Here is a 26,489-nt window from a genome sequence, read left to right on the forward strand (position 1 = left end):
GAAGCTTCATTAATTGCCGCAGTAGAAATGTAATTTACGCTCTCATTTGTCCTTGCCATCAAATATATGTAGGACAGACCACGCAAGAGTTGCGCAAAAGGACACAACAACATCTGTCCAATATTAGGCGAGCCATGAGCACGGTCCATACCACATTGGATTTGACCTCGGTAGCAGCACACTTTAAGGAATATCATGGTGGTAAGTATGACCATTTGGAGGTGGTGGGTTTGGAGAGGATTAGAACTGGTATAAGGGGAGGCGATGTGGTTAAAAAATTACTAAGAGCAGAGTCTAGATGGATTTATGAGCTGGGCTGTTTGGAACCTAGGGGTTTGAATGAAGAGTTGCTATATACTGGCTTTTATAAGTAATAATTCTTCTTCAATAGTTTATATATAAATTTTTATATTTTTTATTTTTCTATTTTAATTTTTATATTTATATTTCTCTTTATTTTTTAATATATTTTTATATATATTGCCGCTGGTACTTTACGGGCTTTTGCACCACACACTTTTGTCTGTTTGTTTGCTTCACTACATGCACTTACACATATACTCACATATTCTTTTTCCTCATAATCACACACTCATACTATCCTTACACCTATACTATGCCTACATTTATACACTCCTTATTCATTTACACCTAAACACTTCCCCCTTTTTTTTTTTTTTTTCCTTATCCTACTTAATTAATAATTATCATCTTTGCACGTTTTTCTTGCAGATACACTGTATCATTGGCTGTTATATATATACTCTTTTGTGTATTAAACTTCCCCTGCCCCTATCTATAAGACCCATTGACCTCTGCATACCACATCCCCTCTATCCCTTTTGTGTGAGGTCTGCCACCCCCGTGGGACTTCTTATGCCTCATTGCAGTTGGACTCTTTATTGCCTGTATTGGGACACGGTTACCTGTCATTTCATCAGGACTGCAACATTGGGCCCTCTTCTCCACATCTACAAAGAGATCTTTTACATCGGAATGGATTCTTTCTGAAGAATTGTATATATCTACTTAATGGACATACCTGTGTGGCACTGCTACGCCGCTGGCGTCCCTTTTCCATTGCCATCTGACTGTGATTGCATACATCTGTATATATTTGTATATTTCTTCTTTGTTTTTGTAAATATATGTTTTTCTTTGTTATTACTAATTCATTATTCAGACTACTACTGTGCCGATTTATTATTTCGGCACATTATGTGGATTGGCTCCTTGTGCCTGGCTCTTAGTTTGCGTCTCTAGTGTTCTTATCTTCTTTAGTACTTGTTATGGGACTTATTACTATTATTCCGGGATATATGGTCTTTGATAATCATGTTGGGGACATCTTACTAATCTTTGGTAATTTCTCTGGCGCATGCGTATTTATTATAATGGTGTATTTTTAATCTATTAAGGGGTCGTACATGTGCATATCTATGTGTTGGTATGTGTGTATGTGTGTGTGTATATGTGTATATTTGTATATGTATGTACATGTTTTATTATTTATGATTATGTATTTAGGTACTCTTCTTATAATATTATTTTTCTGCACATGTGCAATGATATATATATCACCAATATTGGGAATATTTCAATATATGGGTCTCCAGTTTTTATGGGACTTATTACAATTATTTTGGTATATATGGTTTTTGATAATCATGTTGGGGACATCTTATTAATCATTGGTAGCATTTTTTGCGCTTGCATATTTATTATAGTTCATTATTTATGATTAGGCATTTAGGTATTTCTTATTATACATATATCACCAATTTGTTTTTCCTTGCACTGTTCGTTTGGGGGTCGCACAGTACACTATAAGTGTAGCACAGTATGGTGTTTGTATATACTCCGTGATTATTTTAATTATGGCCACGCATGCGCATTGCGATGTATTGGTATATATAATTGTTCATGGATACCAGTTATACATTATACACATGACCGCTATAAGTAGATCTATTGCGATGTATTGGTATATATAATTGTTCATGGATACCAGTTATACATTATACACATGACCGCTATAAGTAGATCTATTGCGATGTATTGGTATATATAATTGTTCATGGATACCAGTTATACATTATACACATGACCGCTATAAGTAGATCTATTGCGATGTATTGGTATATATAATTGTTCATGGATACCAGTTATACATTATACACATGACCGCTATAAGTAGATCTACTTTTGTTGAGTAAATATATATATTTCCCTCATGTTTTTTTATTCAGCAGTGAATACATGCGGTCATGTGATGTATTGTGCTCATGTGACCGTATGACGTAGGATTACTTGCGGTCATGTGGTATACTGCTATCATGTGACCGCATGACGCACAGTGCATTTTGGACATGCGTACTACTGGTACTGGGGACGCCGGTGGCGCCATCTTGGAGCCAGGGTACATGGAGCCAATCACCCACACAGGTATTGATTAAACTTATTGTGTTCAGATTTAGCATTTATGAATTACCATATAAATATAGATCCTTTGACATGTATCATCACCCCTGAGGAAGTCCGGTAGTGCGGACGGAACGCGTGGGGCTCCTCCTATTGACACCCCGTTGTGTCACTGTTCATTTCTTGGTTAGGTGGTAACTATCTATTCTTTGGGTATCACTGTATTATCTGCCTATTCATCTTATTGTTGCTTGTATTAGTTTTGATATCCTATTCTTTATGGCAATATATTTTTTTTCACTTTTGAAGGGTTATTTACCTTTTTTATTTTGAACAGGACACATTATAATCCTTTTACGGGGTGTCAAGGTGGATGACACCTTACGTGGTGTCTCCACGTTTGGTGTGCTTTTTAAGTGTTTTTAATCTTTTTGGATCTATGAGTATTATTTATATCTCTTTTTGTACCTGTGGAATAAAGTACTGTTATTTTTGAGCTTATTCTATGATTTGTGGTGTGCTTACTTACCATATGGCATATACTTTTCTTTGCTTTCTCTGGTATACAGGTTTTTTATATGCCTATTGTTAGCACCCAACTTTATAAATTGTTTTGGCTGTGCATGCCCCCCATTTGTTGTTTTCTTTTACAGGATACAGGGGGGCGTGCTCTGCAGTGTACAGGGGGGCATGCTCTGCAGTGTACAGGATACAGGGGGCGTGCTCTGCAGTGTACAGGGGGGCGTGCTCTGCAGTGTACAGGATACAGGGGGCGAGCTGTGCAGTGTACAGGATACAGGGGGGCGTGCTCTGCAGTGTACAGGGGGGCGTGCTCTGCAGTGTACAGGATACAGGGGGCGAGCTCTGCAGTGTACAGGGGGGGCGTGCTCTGCAGTGTACAGGATACAGGGGGCGAGCTGTGCAGTGTACAGGATACAGGGGGGGCGTGCTCTGCAGTGTACAGGGGGGCGTGCTCTGCAGTGTACAGGATACAGGGGGCGAGCTCTGCAGTGTACAGGGGGGCGTGCTCTGCAGTGTACAGGATACAGGGGGGCGAGCTCTGCAGTGTACAGGATACAGGGGGGCGTGCTCTGCAGTGTACAGGGGGGCGTGCTCTGCAGTGTACAGGATACAGGGGGGCGAGCTCTGCAGTGTACAGGATACAGGGGGGCGTGCTCTGCAGTGTACAGGGGGGCGTGCTCTGCAGTGTACAGGATACAGGGGGGCGTGCCCTGCAGTGTACAGGATACAGGGGGGCGAGCTCTGCAGTGTACAGGATACAGGGGGGCGTGCTCTGCAGTGTACAGGATACAGAGGGGCGAGCTCTGCAGTGTACAGGATACAGGGGGGCGAGCTCTGCAGTGTACAGGATACAGGGGGGCGTGCTCTGCAGTGTACAGGATAAAGGGGGGCGAGCTCTGCAGTGTACAGGATAAAGGGGGGCGAGCTCTGCAGTGTACAGGATACAGGGGGGCGTGCTCTGCAGTGTAAAGGATACAGGGGGGCGTGCTCTGCAGTGTAAAGGATACAGGGGGGCGTGCTCTGCAGTGTAAAGGATACAGGGGGGCGTGCTCTGCAGTGTACAGGATACAGGGGGCGAGCTCTGCAGTGTACAGGGGGGCGTGCTCTGCAGTGTACAGGATACAGGGGGGCGAGCTCTGCAGTGTACAGGGGGACGTGCTCTGCAGTGTACAGGATACAGGGGGGCATGCTCTGCAGTGTACAGGATACAGGGGGGCATGCTCTGCAGTGTACAGGATACAGGGGGAGCGAGCTCTGCAGTGTACAGGATACAGGAGGGCGTGCTCTGCAGTGAACAGGATACAGGAGGGCGAGCTCTGCAGTATACAGGATACAGGGGGGCGTGCTCTGCAGTGTACAGGATACAGGGGGGCGAGCTCTGCAGTGTACAGGATACAGGGGGGCATGCTCTGCAGTGTACAGGATACAGGGGGGCATGCTCTGCAGTGTACAGGATACAGGGGGGCATGCTCTGCAGTGTACAGGATACAGGGGTGCATGCTCTGCAGTGTACAGGATACAGGGGGGCATGCTCTGCAGTGTACAGGATACAGGGGGGCATGCTCTGCAGTGTACAGGATACAGGGGGGCATGCTCTGCAGTGTACAGGATACAGGGGGGCGAGCTCTGCAGTGTACAGGATATAGGGGGGCGAGCTCTGCAGTGTACAGGATACAGGGGGGCGTGCTCTGCAGTGTACAGGATACAGGGGGGCGAGCTCTGCAGTGTACAGGGGGCGAGCTCTGCAGTGTACAGGATACAGGGGGCGAGCTCTTCCTCCTTACCTCAGCCTCCAGGTCATGCAGCTCTCCCAGAAGCCTCTCCCGCTCCTCCTCAGCCTCCAGCAGCTGCTGGTCAGCCAGGCCCTGGATCTCCTCCATGGTCTTCAACCTCTCGCTCAGCCTCCGCACCTCCTTCTCCAGTTCCCGCACTTTGGCCTCGTTCTGCCGCTTCTCCTGCTGGATCTACCGGGAGAAAACGATAAATCCTCGTTTCTGTCATCATTAAAGAGCCGGAAAAACAGGAGAACCTGGTGTGTGTGTATAATATATATGTATATATCAACCATCTTACTGAGTTTTCATATAATATAACAGTGGGACAGAAGAAAAGTATAAATTCATGTATATACATATCCAATAAAACAAGGCCGGGGGGGGGGGGGATGGTGTAATATACATGTAAGGACTAGTAATAGGGTGAGATGTACCCCGGGGGGGGGGGATGGTGTAATATACATGTAAGGACTAGTAATAGGGTGAGATGTTCCCCCGGGGGGGGGGATGGTGTAATATACATGTAAGGACTAGTAATAGCGTGAGATGTACCCCGGGGGGGGGGATGGTGTAATATACATGTAAGGACTAGTAATAGGGTGAGATGTACCCCGGAGGGGGGGGGGGGGTAATATACATGTAAGGACTAGTAATAGGGTGAGATGTACCCCGGGGGGGGGGGATGGTGTAATATACATGTAAGGACTAGTAATAGGGTGAGATGTACCCGGGGGGGGGGGGATGGTGTAATATACATGTAAGGACTAGTAATAGGGTGAGATGTACCCCGGGGGGGGGGGTGTAATATACATGTAAGGACTAGTAATAGGGTGAGATGTACCCGGGGGGGGGATGGTGTAATATACATGTAAGGACTAGTAATAGGGTGAGATGTACCCGGGGGGGGGGGGGATGGTGTAATATACATGTAAGGACTAGTAATAGGGTGAGATGTACCCCGGGGGGGGGGGTGTAATATACATGTAAGGACTAGTAATAGGGTGAGATGTACCCGGGGGGGGGATGGTGTAATATACATGTAAGGACTAGTAATAGGGTGAGATGTACCCCGGGGGGGGATGGTGTAATATACATGTAAGGACTAGTAATAGGGTGAGATGTACCCCGGGGGGGGGGATGGTGTAATATACATGTAAGGACTAGTAATAGGGTGAGATGTACCCGGGGGGGGGATGGTGTAATATACATGTAAGGACTAGTAATAGGGTGAGATGTACCCCGGGGGGGGGATGGTGTAATATACATGTAAGGACTAGTAATAGGGTGAGATGTACCCCGGGGGGGGGATGGTGTAATATACATGTAAGGACTAGTAATAGGGTGAGATGTACCCCGGGGGGGGGGGGTGTAATATACATGTAAGGACTAGTAATAGGGTGAGATGTACCCCGGGGGGGGGGGGGGGGGATGGTGTAATATACATGTAAGGACTAGTAATAGGGTGAGATGTACCCCGGGGGGGGGGGGGATGGTGTAATATACATGTAAGGACTAGTAATAGGGTGAGATGTACCCCGGGGGGGGGGGGGGATGGTGTAATATACATGTAAGGACTAGTAATAGGGTGAGATGTACCCCCGGGGGGGGGGGGGATGGTGTAATATACATGTAAGGACTAGTAATAGGGTGAGATGTACCCCGGGGGGGGGGGGGGGGGGGGATGGTGTGTAATATACATGTAAGGACTAGTAATAGGGTGAGATGTACCCCGGGGGGGGGGGGGGGATGGTGTAATATACATGTAAGACTAGTAATAGGGTGAGATGTACCCCGGGGGGGGGGGATGGGGGGGGGGATGGTGTAATATACATGTAAGGACTAGTAATAGGGTGAGATGTACCCCGGGGGGGGGGGGGGGGGGGGGGATGGTGTAATATACATGTAAGGGACTAGTAATAGGGTGAGATGTACCCCGGGGGGGGGGGGGGGGATGGTGTAATATACATGTAAGGACTAGTAATAGGGTGAGATGTACCCCGGGGGGGGATGGTGTAATATACATGTAAGGACTAGTAATAGGGTGAGATGTACCCCGGGGGGGGGGGGGGGATGGTGTAATATACATGTAAGGACTAGTAATAGGGTGAGATGTACCCCGGGGGGGGGATGGTGTAATATACATGTAAGGACTAGTAATAGGGTGAGATGTACCCCCGGGGGGGGTGTAATATACATGTAAGGACTAGTAATAGGGTGAGATGTACCCCCGGGGGGGGGGGATGGTGTAATATACATGTAAGGACTAGTAATAGGGTGAGATGTACCCCGGGGGGGGGGATGGTGTAATATACATGTAAGGACTAGTAATAGGGTGAGATGTACCCCGGGGGGGGGGGGGTGGGGGGGGGGGGATGGTGTAATATACATGTAAGGACTAGTAATAGGGTGAGATGTACCCCGGGGGGGGGATGGTGTAATATACATGTAAGGACTAGTAATAGGGTGAGATGTACCCCGGGGGGGGGGGGGGGGGGGTGTAATATACATGTAAGGACTAGTAATAGGGTGAGATGTACCCCGGGGGGGGGGGGGGGGATGGTGTAATATACATGTAAGGACTAGTAATAGGGTGAGATGTACCCCGGGGGGGGAGGGATGGTGTAATATACATGTAAGGACTAGTAATAGGGCGAGATGTAACCCCGGGGGGGGGGATGGTGTAATATACATGTAAGGACTAGTAATAGGGTGAGATGTACCCCGGAGGGGGGGGGGTAATATACATGTAAGGACTAGTAATAGGTGAGATGTACCCCGGGGGGGGGGAGGGGATGGTGTAATATACATGTAAGGACTAGTAATAGGGTGAGATGTTACCCGGAGGGGGGGGGGGTAATATACATGTAAGGACTAGTAATAGGGTGAGATGTACCCCGGGGGGGGGGGGGGATGGTGTAATATACATGTAAGGACTAGTAATAGGGTGAGATGTACCCCGGGGTGGGGGATGGTGTAATATACATGTAAGGACTAGTAATAGGGTGAGATGTACCCCGGGGGGGGGGGGAATGGTGTAATATACATGTAAGGACTAGTAATAGGGTGAGAGTTACCCAGGGGGGGGGGGGGGATGGTGTAATATACATGTAAGGACTAGTAATAGGGTGAGATGTACCCCGGGGGGGGGGGGGATGGTTAATAAATAAATGTAAGGACTAGTAATAGGGTGAGATGTACCCGGGGGTGGGGGGGGGGATGGTGTAATATACATGTAAGGACTAGTAATAGGGTGAGATGTACCCCGGGGGGGGGGGGGGATGGTGTAATATACATGTAAGGACTAGTAATAGGGGGTGAGATGTAACCCCGGGGGGGGGGGGGGGGGGATGGATAGATAGATAGATAGAGATAGCCGGTTGCCATGTATGAACGAGAAGCCTTTCGATAGTTAAGAAATCCTGAATGCTATCGTAAAGTATCATTTAACCCCACGTCTTCTTTCCAGACAGAATTGGAAGGTTTATTGGATGAAGCACTGGAAAAAGGGATTATATAAAGAAACCCCTTAAAATGCCTGCTGGTGGAAGATCTGAGAATGGCCTGCCTGTACCTACTACCTAAGGTGCACAAGAACCTCAAGTACCCTCCGAGACAACCGATCATGTCGGGAAATGGAAGTTTGTGAATCATTAGGTAAATATTTGGAAACATTTTTGAAACCTCTTGTGGAAAATCTACCATCCTTTATTAAAGATACGGGAGATGTGCTGAGAAGACTCGATGGTATCACATTGGAGAATGATAGGTGGTTAGTTACGTGTGACGTTGAGTCTCTCTATACGCCCGTAATACATAAGGATGGCTTAGAGGCTGTGCAAACATTTTTGGCAATGCATTATACGGATAACGACCTGTGCACTTTTCTCCTGCAGGCACTTGAGTTCCTATTGACACACAATGTGTTTATTTTTAAGGAGACCCTCTACCTGCAGCTCCAGGGAACGGCTATGGGGGCGTCTTGTGCGCCCTCGTATGCCAACCTTTTCCTGGGGCTGTGGGAGAGGGAACTCTTTTTCACGAACCCAGTAAGGAGTGTGGAAAAGGTCCAATTACGGACCCGCTTCATAGATGACATCTTATTTATTTGGCAGGGGACGGAAGAAAGCCTGCTGCAGTTTGTGGAGGATCTAAATGCCAATAAGAAGAATATCAAGTTGACATTGAAGCACAGTCAAGAGAACATAGAGTTTCTAGACTTGAAACTTTACAAAGGTAAGAATGGTTTGGTGGAGAGTGATTTGTACCGCAAGGAGACATCAGTGAATTCACTCTTACATGCTTCCTCTTTCCATCCCAATACCAGTGGGAGAGGGGAATACCAGTGGGACAATTCTTGAGGGCGAGGAAACTATGCTCTGATGATTTTTGCTTTTTGAAACAGGCTACTGATCTCACGAGACGTTTTGAATCGAGGGGTTATAGTAAGCGGTCTATAAGGAGAGGTTTCGATCCAGCAAGACTGGAAAAGAGAGAAAACCTGCTTAGAATGAAGGAGAGAATACGCGATCAAACTCAAGAACAGGTGAGATTCATAACTCCTTATAATGATAAAGCGGAGGAGGTGAAAACTAGTTATAAAAAATTTTGGCCAATCCTGCAAGGGGACGCCACAATAGGAAAATGGATCACGGATACTTCAGCAGTGACGTATAAGAGGACGAAAAATCTAAAGGATATGTTAGTGCGGGGTTATCATAGAGGCACAAGGGCACAGAATGTCTTTGGATTTAGGGGCCCCAAGTGGGGGTGTTACCCATGTGGTACATGTGTAGCTTGTTCAAACACTGAAAGAGCAACAGAATTTGTCTCTAGTGATGGGAAGAAGAAATTTTAAATCACACAACACATCACTTGTAACACCGAGGGAGTGGTGTATTATGCGACCTGCCCATGCAACTTGATTTATGTGGGTTTGACTTCACAAAAATTGAAATTGAGGGTACGTGAACATATACAGGATATTCGTCGGGGGATGGAAGTAGAGGATGTGTCCACACTGAAAGCGATTCCAAGACACTTTAGAGCACATCACAATGGAAAGGGAAAGTTGCTGGAAGTGAGAGGGATTGACAGAGTCCATATCGGAAATAGAGGAGGAGATTGGAAAAAGACCTCGGCACAGCTGGAAGCCAAATGGATCATGAGAACAGACTGTGTAAGTCCTAAGGGTTGGAGCAAAGTGCTTATTTTTATAGTTATGCATATAAAAATATACAGGGAATAGCTGTAGCAATTTCTCGGGGGTCCTTGTGGTGTACCTCATGTATACTAATTGTTTTTATTTTCTATTATTTTAGATTGTGTTTTTAATGTCTTGATGTCCTGCTTGGGTTGGAGGAGAAGACTGAGGAAATATGAAGCGCGAGTCGTGGAGCTGAAAATGTTTTTCTTTTTTGATATTATTGGATGCCGATATGTATAGATATTTTGGGGTTACACATTAGTTGTAGGTACATACAGGTAGGTTTTAATATTAATTGTATACACTATTGAGCACTTCACATAGATATTCTTTGTATTTTCACACGCTTTATATAAATAAAAATGAATTTTTTGGACACTAATTTATCTTTTTATTTATTTTTTGTAAGCATTTTCTTGTTGTATCACTTAATTGTGTCATTTCACATTTGTCACTATATATTCATAGCACATATGATTATATTATATATTGTAGTTTTATGTATATATGCACTTATGTAATGAAATTTAGTAATAATGTATTTATCTATTTATTATATATATTGATTTATGAAGGAAATAGTCTCATTTTGCACCAGTGGATGTATTATTAATTGTACTGAATCGGCACCTCAGCAGTGTCACTTATCATCTTGTACACATTGGCTTATATTGGCTGGGATGCTCTGTGGCACACAGATAGGGCGCTTCTAGATACATGGAAATATGGGGTAGACGCCAACCACTGTTTGTAAACATGTTTGCCGCTATGGCAACGCAACCAGTGACGTCAGCAGACCCCGCTCACGTGGGCGTACGTCTGACGTCGGGACGCCGCGCTGTAGTGTACAATCATGTGACCAATGTGGGAGGCGTCTATACACCAGCGATCCTCAGTCTAGGTATATAAGGAGCAGGACTACAGGGACTGATACTCCTCTGTGATCAAGCGGTAACGCGAAACATGCGTTAGAGGTGGCAGCGCGCAGCTTACAACAGGTACTGTTTGCAGTCTTTGGGATTGAACTTTCCATGTAATTTAGAACTGTCTATTTATCACGGCACCTTGTTCATCCGGGACTTGTGCAATATTGGGTATGTAATGATTTCTGTGCAGGACCATTCCAGCCAATATCACCCACTTTGTTTTATTATTCGGTTGTGATTTTTACAGGACCTCTAGTGCGCATAATTTTACTCCATTATGTGATTTTATATGTTATATTAATAAAGTGATTTGTATTGCTGAAAGATTGGTAGCGACCCCTTTTTTGTAGGATTTGTTGTAGGTACCTGGGTCAGGTCTGGTGGTCTTTATAGGAGAGAAAGATAGATAGATAGATAGATAGATAGATAGATAGATAGATAGATAGATAGATAGATAGATAGATAGGAGATAGATAGATAGATAGATAGGGAAATAGATAGATAGATAGATAGATAGGAGATAGATAGATAGATAGATAGATAGATAGGAGATAGATAGATAGATAGGAGATAGATAGGAGATAGATAGATAGATAGGAGATAGATAGATAGGAGATAGATAGATAGATAGATAGGAGATAGATAGATAGGAGATAGATAGATAGGAGATAGATAGATAGGAGATAGATAGATAGATAGGAGATAGATAGATAGATAGATAGATAGATAGATAGATAGATAGATAGATAGGAGATACATAGATAGATAGATAGATAGATAGATAGGAGATAGATAGATAGATAGATAGGAGATAGATAGGAGATAGATAGATAGGAGATAGATAGGAGATGGATAGATAGGAGATAGATAGATAGATAGGAGATAGATAGATAGATAGATAGATAGATAGATAGGAGATAGATAGATAGATAGGAGATAGATAGGAGATTGATAGATAGATAGATAGATAGATAGATAGATAGATAGATAGATAGATAGATAGATAGGAGATATATAGGAGATAGATAGGAGATAGATAGATAGACAGGAGATAGATAGATAGATAGATAGATAGATAGATAGGAGATAGATAGATAGATAGGAGATAGATAGATAGATAGATAGATAGATAGATAGATAGGAGATAGATAGATAGATAGATAGATAGATAGATAGATAGATAGATAGGAGATAGATAGGAGATAGATAGATAGGAGATAGATAGATAGGAGATAGATAGATAGGAGATAGATAGATAGGAGATAGATAGATAGATAGGAGATAGATAGATAGGAGATAGATAGATAGATAGGAGATAGATAGATAGGAGATAGATAGGAGATAGATAGGAGATAGATAGATAGATAGATAGATAGATAGATAGATAGATAGAGAGATAGGAGATAGATAGATAAATAGATAGATAGATAGATAGATAGATAGGAGATAGATAGATAGACAGATAGATAGATAGATAGATAGGAGATAGATAGATAGATAGGAGATAGATAGGAGATAGATAGGAGATAGATAGATAGATAGATAGATAGATAGATAGATAGATAGATAGATAGATAGGAGATACATAGATAGATAGATAGATAGATAGATAGGAGATAGATAGATAGATAGATAGGAGATAGATAGGAGATAGATAGATAGACAGATAGATAGATAGATAGATAGGAGATAGATAGATAGATAGGAGATAGATAGGAGATAGATAGGAGATAGATAGATAGATAGATAGATAGATAGATAGATAGATAGATAGATAGAGAGATAGGAGATAGATAGATAGATAGATAGATAGGAGATAGATAGATAGACAGATAGATAGATAGATAGGAGATAGATAGATAGATAGGAGATAGATAGGAGATAGATAGATAGATAGAAAGATAGATAGGAGATAGATAGATAGATAGATAGATAGATAGATAGATAGATAGATAGATAGATAGGAGATAGATAGATAGATAGATAGGAGATAGATAGATAGGAGATAGATAGATAGGAGATAGATAGGAGATAGATAGATAGATAGATAGATAGATAGATAGATAGATAGATACACTGGGCTGTATATATAATGGTATGCTTGGCTGTTTATAGATATGTGTGTAGATAGATACACTGGGGTGTATAGCTAGATATATAACCAGTAGGAAGAGGAGATGGTGATCCCGCTATATAGCTCTCTAGTGACATCATATCTGGAATACTGTGTCCTGTTCTGGAGACCTCACCTAACAAAGGACATTGATAAAATAGAACGGGTCCAAAGACGGCTACAAAAATGGTGGAGGGTGTGCGGCATAACACATATCAGGAAAGACTGACGGATTTGTATCTGTATAGTCTGGGGGAAGAAGGGAAAGGGGGGACATGATGGGAACCTTTATATATGTTACAGGAGGAAGAAGGGAAAGGGGAGACATGATGGAAACCTTTATATATGTTACAGGAGGAAGAAGGGAAAGGGGAGACATGATGGAAACCTTTATATATGTTACAGGAGGAAGAAGGGAAAGGGGACATGGTGGAAACCTTTATATATGTTACAGGAGGAAGAAGAGAAAGGAAGGACATGATGGAAACCTTTATATATGTTACAGGGGGAAGAAGGGAAAGGGGGGACATGATGGAAACCTTTATATATGTTACAGGAGGAAGAAGGGAAAGGGAGGACATGGTGGAAACCTTTATATATGTTACAGGGGAAGAAGGGAAAGGAGGGACATGATGGAAACCTTTATATATGTTACAGGAGGAAGAAGGGAAAGGGGGGACATGATGGAAACCTTTATATATGTTACAGGAGGAAGAAGGGAAAGGGAGGACATGGTGGAAACCTTTATATATGTTACAGGGGAAGAAGGGAAAGGGAGGACATGATGGAAACCTTTATATATGTTACAGGAGGAAGAAGGGAAAGGGGGACATGATGGAAACCTTTATATATGTTACAGGGGAAGAAGGGAAAGGGAGGACATGATGGAAACCTTTATATATGTTACAGGGGGAAGAAGGGAAAGGGGGACATGATGGAAACCTTTATATATGTTACAGGAGGAAGAAGGGAAAGGGAGGACATGGTGGAAACCTTTATATATGTTACAGGGGGAAGAAGGGAAAGGAGGGACATGATGGAAACCTTTATATATGTTACAGGAGGAAGAAGGGAAAGAGGAGACATGGTGGAAACCTTTATATATGTTACAGGAGGAAGAAGGGAAAGGGGACATGGTGGAAACCTTTATATATGTTACAGGGGGAAGAAGGGAAAGGGGGGACATGATGGAAACCTTTATATATGTTACAGGGGAAGAAGGGAAAGGGAGGACATGATGGAAACCTTTATATATGTTACAGGGGGAAGAAGGGAAAGGGGGGACATGATGGGAACCTTTATATATGTTACAGGAGGGAAGAAGGGAAATGGGGACATGATGGAAACCTTTATATATGTTACAGGAGGAAGAAGGGAAAGGGAGGACATGATGGAAACCTTTATATATGTTACAGGGGGAAGAAGGGAAAGGGGGGACATGATGGAAACCTTTATATATGTTACAGGGGGAAGAAGGGAAAGGAGGGACATGATGGAAACCTTTATATATGTTACAGGAGGAAGAAGGGAAAGGGGGACATGATGGAAACCTTTATATATGTTACAGGAGGAAGAAGGGAAAGGGAGGACATGATGGGAACCTTTATATATGTTACAGGAGGAAGAAGGGAAAGGGGGACATGATGGGAACCTTTATATATGTTACAGGAGGAAGAAGGGAAAGGGGAGACATGATGGAAACCTTTATATATGTTACAGGAGGAAGAAGGGAAAGGGACATGATGGAAACCTTTATATATGTTACAGGAGGAAGAAGGGAAAGGGGGACATGATGGAAACCTTTATATATGTTACAGGAGGAAGAAGGGAAAGGGGACATGGTGGAAACCTTTATATATGTTACAGGAGGAAGAAGAGAAAGGAAGGACATGATGGAAACCTTTATATATGTTACAGGGGGAAGAAGGGAAAGGGGGGACATGATGGAAACCTTTATATATGTTACAGGAGGAAGAAGGGAAAGGGAGGACATGGTGGAAACCTTTATATATGTTACAGGGGGAAGAAGGGAAAGGAGGGACATGATGGAAACCTTTATATATGTTACAGGAGGAAGAAGGGAAAGGGGGGACATGATGGAAACCTTTATATATGTTACAGGAGGAAGAAGGGAAAGGGAGGACATGGTGGAAACCTTTATATATGTTACAGGGGAAGAAGGGAAAGGGAGGACATGATGGAAACCTTTATATATGTTACAGGAGGAAGAAGGGAAAGGGGAGGACATGATGGAAACCTTTATATATGTTACAGGAGGAAGAAGGGAAAGGGAGGACATGATGGAAACCTTTATATATGTTACAGGAGGAAGAAGGGAAAGGAGGGACATGATGGAAACCTTTATATATGTTACAGGAGGAAGAAGGGAAAGAGGAGACATGATGGAAACCTTTATATATGTTACAGGAGGAAGAAGGGAAAGGGGACATGGTGGAAACCTTTATATATGTTACAGGAGGAAGAAGGGAAAGGGGACATGGTGGAAACCTTTATATATGTTACAGGGGGAAGAAGGGAAAGGGGGGACATGATGGAAACCTTTATATATGTTACAGGAGGAAGAAGGGAAAGGGAGGACATGGTGGAAACCTTTATATATGTTACAGGGGGAAGAAGGGAAAGGGGGGACATGATGGGAACCTTTATATATGTTACAGGAGGGAAGAAGGGAAATGGGGACATGATGGAAACCTTTATATATGTTACAGGAGGAAGAAGGGAAAGGGAGGATATGATGGAAACCTTTATATATGTTACAGGAGGAAGAAGGGAAAGGGAGGACATGATGGAAACCTTTATATATGTTACAGGGGGAAGAAGGGAAAGGGGGGACATGATGGAAACCTTTATATATGTTACAGGGGGAAGAAGGGAAAGGAGGGACATGATGGAAACCTTTATATATGTTACAGGAGGAAGAAGGGAAAGGGAGGACATGATGGAAACCTTTATATATGTTACAGGAGGAAGAAGGGAAAGGAGGGACATGATGGAAACCTTTATATATGTTACAGGAGGAAGAAGGGAAAGGGAGGACATGATGGGAACCTTTATATATGTTACAGGAGGAAGAAGGGAAAGGGAGGACATGGTGGAAACCTTTATATATGTTACAGGGGGAAGAAGGGAAAGGAGGGACATGATGGAAACCTTTATATATGTTACAGGAGGAAGAAGGGAAAGGGGGACATGATGGAAACCTTTATATATGTTACAGGAGGAAGAAGGGAAAGGGAGGACATGATGGGAACCTTTATATATGTTACAGGAGGGAAGAAGGGAAATGGGGACATGATGGAAACCTTTATATATGTTACAGGAGGAAGAAGGGAAAGGGAGGACATGATGGAAACCTTTATATACGTTACAGGAGGAAGAAGGGAAAGGGAGGACATGATGGAAACCTTTATATATGTTACAGGAGGGAAGAAGGGAAAGGAGGGAGGACATGATGGAAACCTTTATATATGTTACAGGAGGAAGAAGGGAAAGGGAGGACATGATGGAAACCTTTATATATGTTACAGGAGGGAAGAAGGGAAAGGAGAGACATGATGGAAAACTTATATATATGTTACAGGAGGAAGAAGGGAAAGGGGGGACATGATGGAAACCTTTATATATGTTACAGGAGGAAGAAGAGAAAGGAGGGAGGACATGATGGAAAACTTTATATATGTTACAGGAGGGGGAAGAAGGGAAAGGGAAGACTGATGGAAACCTTTATAAATGTTACAGGGGAAGAAGGGAAAGGGGGACATGATGGAAACCTTTATACAGGTTACAGGAGGAAGAAGGGAAAGGAGGACATGATGGAAACCTTTATATATGTTACAGGAGGAAGAAGGGAAAGGGGGCATGATGGAAACCTTTATATATGTTACAGGAGGAAGAAGGGAAAGGGAGGACATGATGGAAACCTTCATATATGTTACAGGAGGAAGAAGGGAAAGAAGGGACATGAGGGAAACCTTTATATATGTTACAGGGGGAAGAAGGGAAAGGGGGTACATGATGGAAACCTTTATATATGTTACAGGGGGAAGAAGGGAAAGGGGGTACATGATGGAAACCTTTATATATGTTACAGGAGGAAGAAGGGAAAGGGGAGACATGATGGAAACCTTTATATATGTTACAGGAGGAAGAAGGGAAAGGAGGGAGATGATGGAAACCTTTATATATGTTACAGGAGGAAGAAGGGAAAGGAGGACATGATGGAAACCTTTATATATGTTACAGGAGGAAGAAGGGAAAGGAGGACATGATGGAAACCTTTATATATGTTACAGGGGGAAGAAGGGAGAGGGAGGACATGATGGAAACCTTTATATATGTTACAGGGGGAAGAAGGGAAAGGGAGGACATGATGGAAACCTTTATATATGTTACAGGGGGAAGAAGGGAAAGGAGGACATGATGGAAACCTTTATATGTGTTACAGGAGGGAAGAAGGGAAAGGGAGGACATGATGGAAACCTTTATATATGTTACAGGAGGAAGAAGGGAAAGGGGGGACATGATGGAAACCTTTATATATGTTACAGGAGGAAGAAGGGAAAGGAAGAGATGATGGAAACCTTTATATGTGTTACAGGAGGGAAGAAGGGAAAGGAGGAACATGATGGAAACCTTTATATATGTTACAGGAGGAAGAAGGGAAAGGAGGGACATGATGGAAACCTTTATATACGTTACAGGAGGAAGAAGGGAAAGGGAGGACATGATGGAAACCTTTATATATGTTACAGGAGGAAGAAGGGAAAGGGGGGACATGATGGAAACATTTATATATGTTACAGGAGGAAGAAGGGAAAGGGAAGACATGATAGAAAGCTTTATATATGTTACAGGAGGAAGAAGGGAAAGGGGGGACATGATGGAAACCTTTCTATGTTACAGGAGGAAGAAGGGAAAGGGGACATGATGGAAATATATATTTATGTTACAGGAGGAAGAAGGGAAAGGGGGACATGATGGAAACCTTTATATATGTTACAGGAGGAAGAAGGGAAAGGGGGACATGATGGAAACCTTTATATATGTTACAGGGGGAAGAAGGGAAAGGGAGGACATGATGGAAACCTTTATATATGTTACAGGAGGAAGAAGGGAAAGGGAGGACATGATGGAAACCTTTATATATGTTACAGGAGGAAGAAGGGAAAGGGAGGGCATGATGGAAACCTTTATATATGTTACAGGAGGAAGAAGGGAAAGGAGGGACATGATGGAAACCTTTATATATGTTACAGGAGGAAGAAGGGAAAGGAGGACATGATGGAAACCTTTATATATGTTACAGGAGGGAAGAAGGGACAGGGAGGACATGATGGAAACCTTTATATATGTTACAGGAGGAAGAAGGGAAAGGAGGGACATGATGGAAACCTTTATATATGTTACAGGAGGAAGAAGGAAAAGGAGGACATGATGGAAACCTTTATATATGTTATACAGAGGGAAGAAGGGAAAGGGAGGACATAATGGAAACCTTTATATATGTTACAGGAGGAAGAAGGGAAAGGGAGGACATGGTGGAAACCTTTATATATGTTACAGGGGGAAGAAGGGAAAGGAGGACATGATGGAAACCTTTATATATGTTACAGGAGGAAGAAGGGAAAGGGGGGACATGATGGAAACCTTTATATATGTTACAGGAGGAAGAAGGGAAAGGGAGGACATGGTGGAAACCTTTATATATGTTACAGGAGGAAGAAGGGAAAGGGAGGACATGGTGGAAACCTTTATATATGTTACAGGGGGAAGAAGGGAAAGGAGGGGACAAGATGGAAACCTATATATATGTTACAGGAGGAAGAAGGGAAAGGGACATGATGGAAACCTTTATATATGTTACAGGGGGAAGAAGGGAAAGGAGGGACAAGATGGAAACCTTTATATATGTTACAGAGGGAAGAAGGGAAAGGGAGGACATGATGGAAACCTTTATATATGTTACAGGAGGAAGAAGGGAAAGGGAGGACATGGTGGAAACCTTTATATATGTTACAGGGGGAAGAAGGGAAAGGAGGGGACAAGATGGAAACCTATATATATGTTACAGGAGGAAGAAGGGAAAGGGACATGATGGAAACCTTTATATATGTTACAGGAGGAAGAAGGGAAAGGAGGGGACAAGATGGAAACCTATATATATGTTACAGAGGGAAGAAGAGAGAAGTTAGTAGGATCAGATCAGAAGAAACATGAGGCAATATTACTTTACTGAAAGAGTAGTAGATGCTTGGAGGAAACTTCCAGCAGATGTGGTTGGTAAATCTAAAATAACAGGCAGGCGAGATGGAGCGAGCGAGGGGGGGGCAGGCGAGATGGAGCGAGCGAGGGGGGGGCAGGCGAGATGGAGCGAGCGAGGGGGGGCAGGCGAGATGGAGCGAGTGAGGGGGGCAGGCGAGATGGAGCGAGTGAGGGGGGCAGGCGAGATGGAGCGAGCGAGGGGGGGGCAGGCGAGATGGAGCGAGCGAGGGGGGGGGCAGGCGAGATGGAGCGAGCGAGGGGGGGGCAGGCGAGATGGAGCGAGCGAGGGGGGGCAGGCGAGATGGAGCGAGCGAGGGGGGGCAGGCGAGATGGAGCGAGCGAGGGGGGGCAGGCGAGATGAAGCGAGCGAGGGGGGGCAGGCGAGATGGAGCGAGCGAGGGGGGGGCAGGCGAGATGGAGCGAGCGAGGGGGGCAGGCGAGATGGAGCGAGCGAGGGGGGGGCAGGCGAGATGGAGCGAGTGAGGGGGGCAGGCGAGATGGAGCGAGCGAGGGGGGCAGGCGAGATGGAGCGAGCGAGGGGGGGCAGGCGAGATGGAGCGAGCGAGGGGGGCAGGCGAGATGGAGCGAGCGAGGGGGGGCAGGCGAGATGGAGCGAGCGAGGGGGGGCAGGCGAGATGGAGCGAGCGAGGGGGGGCAGGCGAGATGGAGCGAGCGAGGGGGGGCAGGCGAGATGGAGAGAGCGAGGGGGGGCAGGCGAGATGGAGCGAGCGAGGGGGGGCAGGCGAGATGGAGCGAGCGAGGGGGGGGCAGGCGAGATGGAGCGAGCGAAGGGGGGGCAGGCGAGATGGAGCGAGTGAGGGGGGCAGGCGAGATGGAGCGAGCGAGGGGGGGCAGGCGAGATGGAGCGAGCGAGGGGGGGGGGCAGGCGAGATGGAGCGAGCGAGGGGGGGCAGGCGAGATGGAGCGAGCGAGGGGGGGCAGGCGAGATGAAGCGAGCGAGGGGGGGCAGGCGAGATGGAGCGAGCGAGGGGGGGGCAGGCGAGATGGAGCGAGCGAGGGGGGGCAGGCGAGATGGAGCGAGCGAGGGGGGGGCAGGCGAGATGGAGCGAGCGAGGGGGGGGCAGGCGAGATGGAGCGAGCGAGGGGGGGCAGGCGAGATGGAGCGAGCGAGGGGGGGCAGGCGAGATGGAGCGAGCGAGGGGGGGCAGGCGAGATGGAGCGAGCGAGGGGGGGCAGGCGGGGCGAGACGAGATGGAGCGGGGGGTTTATCTGCCAACAATCTTCTAATTTTCTATGTAAAACCTGCAAACAAACTGGAGACTAGGGGTGCTGTTACTGGAAGAAAGCGGCCATGTTTTTCTAAATGACACCTTTAACAATCTTAAACACATGAAGTCAGTAAGAAGGGATTGTGGGTAATAGTCCACGCCTCACCCGAGCGTCGGCTGCCTTATCACAGGCTTTCTTATAATCGTCCGGAGCCTCCCGGGCCCGCTCCTGCAGGGCGGCCACCTCCTCCTCCAGCCTCCGCTCCCGCTCCTCAGCCAATCTCTTCTCCTCCTCTGACTTGGCCAGGATCTGACTGATCTGCTGCTGGAGGTCGGAAAGATTCTGTCCCAGCACATCAGAGGGGCCCGAGCACCTAAAGAGGAGAGCAAAGCTCAGCACTGCTACATCTAGACTGCTACTACTCTCCTCCTCACCCTCCACACTGCTACATCTACAGCTCCACTACTCCCCCTCATCACCCTCCACACTGCTACATCTACAGCTCCACTACTCTCCTCACCCTCCACACTGCTACATCTACAGCTCCACTACTCTCCTCATCACCCTCCACACTGCTACATCTACAGCTCCACTACTCCCCTCATCACCCTCCACACTGCTACATCTACAGCTCCACTACTCCCCTCATCACCCTCCACACTGCTACATCTACAGCTCCACTACTCTCCTCACTCCACACTGCTACATCTAGACTGCTACTACTCTCCTCCTCACCCTCCACACTGCTACATCTACAGCTCCACTACTCCCCTCATCTCCCTCCACACTGCTACATCTACAGCTCCACTACTCCCCTCACACTCCACACTGCTACATCTACAGCTCCACTACTCCCCTCACACTCCACACTGCTACATCTACATCTCCACTACTCCCCTCACCCTCCACACTGATACATCTACAGCTCCACTACTCTCCTCACTCCACACTGCTACATCTAGACTGCTACTACTCTCCTCCTCACCCTCCACACTGCTACATCTACAGCTCCACTACTCCCCTCACCCTCCACACTGCTACATCTACAGCTCCACTACTCTCCTCACACTCCACACTGCTACATCTACAGCTTCACTACTCCCCTCACCCTCCACACTGCTACATCTACAGCTCCACTACTCCCCTCATCACCCTCCACACTGCTGCATCTACAGCTCCACTACTCCCCTCATCACCCTCCACACTGCTACATCTACAGCTCCACTACTCCCCTCATCACCCTCCACACTGCTGCATCTACAGCTCCACTACTCCCCTCATCACCCTCCACACTGCTACATCTACAGCTCCACTACTCCCCTCATCACCCTCCACACTGCTGCATCTACAGCTCCACTACTCCCCTCACCCTCCACACTGCTACATCTACAGCTCCACTACTCTCCTCACCCTCCACACTGCTACATCTACAGCTCCACTACTCCCCTCATCACCCTCCACACTGCTACATCTACAGCTCCACTACTCCCCTCATCACCCTCCACACTGATACATCTACAGCTCCACTACTCTCCTCACCCTCCACACTGCTACATCTACAGCTCCACTACTCGCCTCATCACCCTCCACACTGCTACATCTACAGCTCCACTACTCCCCTCACCCTCCACACTGCTACATCTACAGCTCCACTACTCTCCTCACCCTCCACACTGCTACATCTACAGCTCCACTACTCCCCTCATCACCCTCCACACTGATACATCTACAGCTCCACTACTCTCCTCACCCTCCACACTGCTACATCTACAGCTCCACTACTCCCGTCATCACCCTCCACACTGATACATCTACAGCTCCACTACTCCCCTCACCCTCCTACATCTACAGCTCCACTACTCCCCTCACCCTCCACACTGCTACATCTACAGCTCCACTACTCCCGTCATCACCCTCCACACTGATACATCTACAGCTCCACTACTCCCCTCACCCTCCACACTGATACATCTACAGCTCCACTACTCCCCTCACCCTCCACACTGATACATCTACAGCTCCACTACTCCCCTCACCCTCCACACTGCTACATCTACAGCTCCACTACTCCCCTCACCCTCCACACTGATACATCTACAGCTCCACTACTCCCCTCACCCTCCACACTGATACATCTACAGCTCCACTACTCTCCTCACTCCACACTGCTACATCTACAGCTCCACTACTCCCCCTCATCACCCTCCACACTGCTACATCTACAGCTCCACTACTCCCGTCATCACCCTCCACACTGATACATCTACAGCTCCACTACTCCCCTCACCCTCCACACTGCTACATCTACAGCTCCACTACTCCCCTCATCACCCTCCACACTGATACATCTACAGCTCCACTACTCCCGTCATCACCCTCCACACTGATACATCTACAGCTCCACTACTCCCCTCACCCTCCACAGTGCTGCATCTACAGCTCCACTACTCTCCTCACCCTCCACACTGCTACATCTACAGCTCCACTACTCCCGTCATCACCCTCCACACTGATACATCTACAGCTCCACTACTCCCCTCACCCTCCACACTGCTACATCTACAGCTCCACTACTCTCCTCATCACCCTCCACACTGCTACATCTACAGCTCCACTACTCCCCTCATCACCCTCCACACTGCTACATCTACAGCTCCACTACTCCCCTCACCCTGCTACATCTACAGCTCCACTACTCCCCCTCATCACCCTCCACACTGCTACATCTACAGCTCCACTACTCCCCTCACCCTGCTACATCTACAGCTCCACTACTCCCCTCACCCTGCTACATCTACAGCTCCACTACTCCCCTCACCCTGCTACATCTACAGCTCCACTACTCCCCTCACCCTCCACACTGATACATCTACAGCTCCACTACTCCCCTCACCCTCCACACTGATACATCTACAGCTCCACTACTCTCCTCACTCCACACTGCTACATCTACAGCTCCACTACTCCCCTCACCCTCCACACTGCTACATCTACAGCTCCACTACTCCCGTCATCACCCTCCACACTGATACATCTACAGCTCCACTACTCCCCTCACCCTCCACACTGCTACATCTACAGCTCCACTACTCCCCTCACCCTCCACACTGCTACATCTACAGCTCCACTACTCCCGTCATCACCCTCCACACTGATACATCTACAGCTCCACTACTCCCCTCACCCTCCACACTGCTACATCTACAGCTCCACTACTCCCCTCATCACCCTCCACACTGCTACATCTACAGCTCCACTACTCCCCTCATCACCCTCCACACTGCTACATCTACAGCTCCACTACTCCCGTCATCACCCTCCACACTGATACATCTACAGCTCCACTACTCCCCTCACCCTCCACAGTGCTGCATCTACAGCTCCACTACTCCCGTCACCCTCCACACTGCTACATCTACAGCTCCACTACTCCCGTCATCACCCTCCACACTGATACATCTACAGCTCCACTACTCCCCTCACCCTCCACACTGCTACATCTACAGCTCCACTACTCCCCTCATCACCCTCCACACTGCTACATCTACAGCTCCACTACTCCCCTCATCACCCTCCACACTGCTACATCTACAGCTCCACTACTCCCCTCACCCTCCACAGTGCTGCATCTACAGCTCCACTACTCCCCTCACCCTCCACACTGCTACATCTACAGCTCCACTCCTCCTCCTGACACTCCACACTGCTGCATCTCTAGCTCCTGCTGGCGCTGTGCACACTATGATCTGTATGGCGAGGCATAGGACTGTGTGAGGCGGTGACGCACCGGATGTCTCCCACTCCTGTGTGCAGCTTCCTCCGGAGCTCGGACACTCGGGCGGTGATCTGCTCGGGGGGCACCAGGGTGGCTGCAGCATCACTCAGCCGACAGCCCAGATTCTCCACCTCCAGCTTTAGGGAATCATTTTCTTTCTAGGAATAACAAGAGAAGATACAGTGTGCAGAATACAGACTGTAAGATGGAGATGGGTCCGAGAGCAGAGCTCTCCCCACCACAGCCTGCATTATACTCCAGAGCAGCACTCACTATTCTGCTGGTGGGGTCACTGTGTACATACATTACTGATCCTGTATTATACTCCAGAGCAGCACTCACTATTCTGCTGGTGGGGTCACTGTGTACATACATTACTGATCCTGTATTATACTCCAGAGCAGCACTCACTATTCTGCTGGTGGGGTCACTGTGTACATACATTACTGATCCTGTATTATACTCCAGAGCAGCACTCACTATTCTGCTGGTGGGGTCACTGTGTACATATATTACATTACTGATCCTGTATTATACCCCAGAGCTGCACTCACTATACTGCTGGTGGGGTCACTGTGTACATACATTACATTACTGAGCCTGAGTTACATCCTGTATTATACTCCAGAGCAGCACTCACTATTCTGCTGGTGGGGTCACTGTGTACATACATTACTGATCCTGTATTATACTCCAGAGCAGCACTCACTATTCTGCTGGTGGGGTCACTGTGTACATATATTACATTACTGATCCTGTATTATACCCCAGAGCTGCACTCACTATACTGCTGGTGGGGTCACTGTGTACATATATAACATTTCCTGTATTATACCCCAGAGCTGCACTCACTATTCTGCTGGTGGGGTCACTGTGTACATACATTACGGATCCTGTATTATACCCCAGAGCTGCACTCCCTATTCTGCTGGTGAGGTCACTGTGTACATACATTACTGATCCGGTATTATACCCCAGAGCTGCACTCACTATTCTGCTGGTGGGGTCACTGTGTACATACATTACTGATCCTGTATTATACTCCAGAGCAGCACTCACTATTCTGCTGGTGGGGTCACTGTGTACATACATTACTGATCCTGTATTATACCCCAGAGCAGCACTCACTATTCTGCTGGTGGGGTCACTGTGTACATACATTACTGATCCTGTATTATACCCCAGAGCTGCACTCACTATACTGCTGGTGGGGTCACTGTGTACATATATAACATTTCCTGTATTATACCCCAGAGCTGCACTCTCCATTCTGCTGGTGGGGTCACTGTGTACATACATTACTGATCCTGTATTATACCCCAGAGCTGCACTCCCCATTCTGCTGGTGGGGTCACTGTGTACATATATAACATTTCCTGTATTATACCCCAGAGCTGCACTCTCCATTCTGCTGGTGGGGTGACTGTGTAGATAGATTCCCCTGGAGCTTTACCTGCAGCTGCTGGACCTGGAGTGTCAGCTTCTTGCTGTCTCTGTCTCGCTCCTGTAACATGGCAGCTTTGGTGAGTGCACTCTCCAGGGCGTGGCGGTCTATCTGGCGCTCGGCTTTCCATGCAGAATTCTCGGCCTGTAGTAGTAAGACACAGCTGTGACTCTCCCTCACTGTAGTAACAGGGCCGCCTCTCGGCCATCTCTCCTGCTGCTTACCTGCTGCTGCTTCTTCCGCTGCTCCAGCTCCTGCCTCAGCTGTGTGATCTCAGATTCTCTGGCCTCCAGCTCTGCCTCATATGCGCTGAGGTCTCCCTGCGCCTGTCTCAGCTCCTCCGCAACCTCCTGCTGCTGCTGCAGACTGCGCTCCAATTCTTCAATCTCCTGCAACAAAACATCAAACATCAGACCATCGCCCATCGGGTCATTACCATGAATAAATTACATTGTTGCAGTAAAATTGTACGGGAGGATGAAGAGGCCGTGTGCCAACATACGGGAGGATGAAGAGGCCGTGTGCCAACATACAGGAGGATGAAGAGGCCGTGTGCCAACATACGGGAGGATGAAGAGGCCGCGTGCCAACATACGGGAGGATGAAGAGGCCGTGTGCCAACATACGGGAGGATGAAGAGGCCGCGTGCCAACATACGGGAGGATGAAGAGGCCGCGTGCCAACATACGGGAGGATGAAGAGGCCGTGTGCCAACATACGGGAGGATGAAGAGGCCGCGTGCCAACATACGGGAGGATGAAGAGGCCGCGTGCCAACATACGGGAGGATGAAGAGGCC

General features: G+C 46.7%; 1 protein-coding gene across 4 annotated transcripts in view; it reads right to left on the reverse strand.

Moving 5' to 3' along the window:
• CNTRL (centriolin) overlaps positions 1–26,489 on the reverse strand; it is a 247,561-nt gene that overhangs the window by 123,647 nt on the left and 97,425 nt on the right. For all 4 annotated transcript variants that reach the window (XM_069986606.1, XM_069986603.1, XM_069986604.1 and 1 more), the window contains exons 14-18: positions 25,916–26,080; positions 25,701–25,835; positions 24,260–24,405; positions 20,638–20,845; positions 4,728–4,907 (exon numbers count right to left, since the gene is read on the reverse strand). In XM_069986606.1, coding sequence (XP_069842707.1) covers positions 4,728–4,907; positions 20,638–20,845; positions 24,260–24,405; positions 25,701–25,835; positions 25,916–26,080 — 834 coding nt within the window. The remainder of the gene's footprint in view (positions 1–4,727; positions 4,908–20,637; positions 20,846–24,259; positions 24,406–25,700; positions 25,836–25,915; positions 26,081–26,489) is intronic.

The sequence above is a fragment of the Dendropsophus ebraccatus genome, chromosome 10, assembly GCF_027789765.1.
Source record: "Dendropsophus ebraccatus isolate aDenEbr1 chromosome 10, aDenEbr1.pat, whole genome shotgun sequence".
Taxonomy (NCBI): domain Eukaryota; kingdom Metazoa; phylum Chordata; class Amphibia; order Anura; family Hylidae; genus Dendropsophus; species Dendropsophus ebraccatus.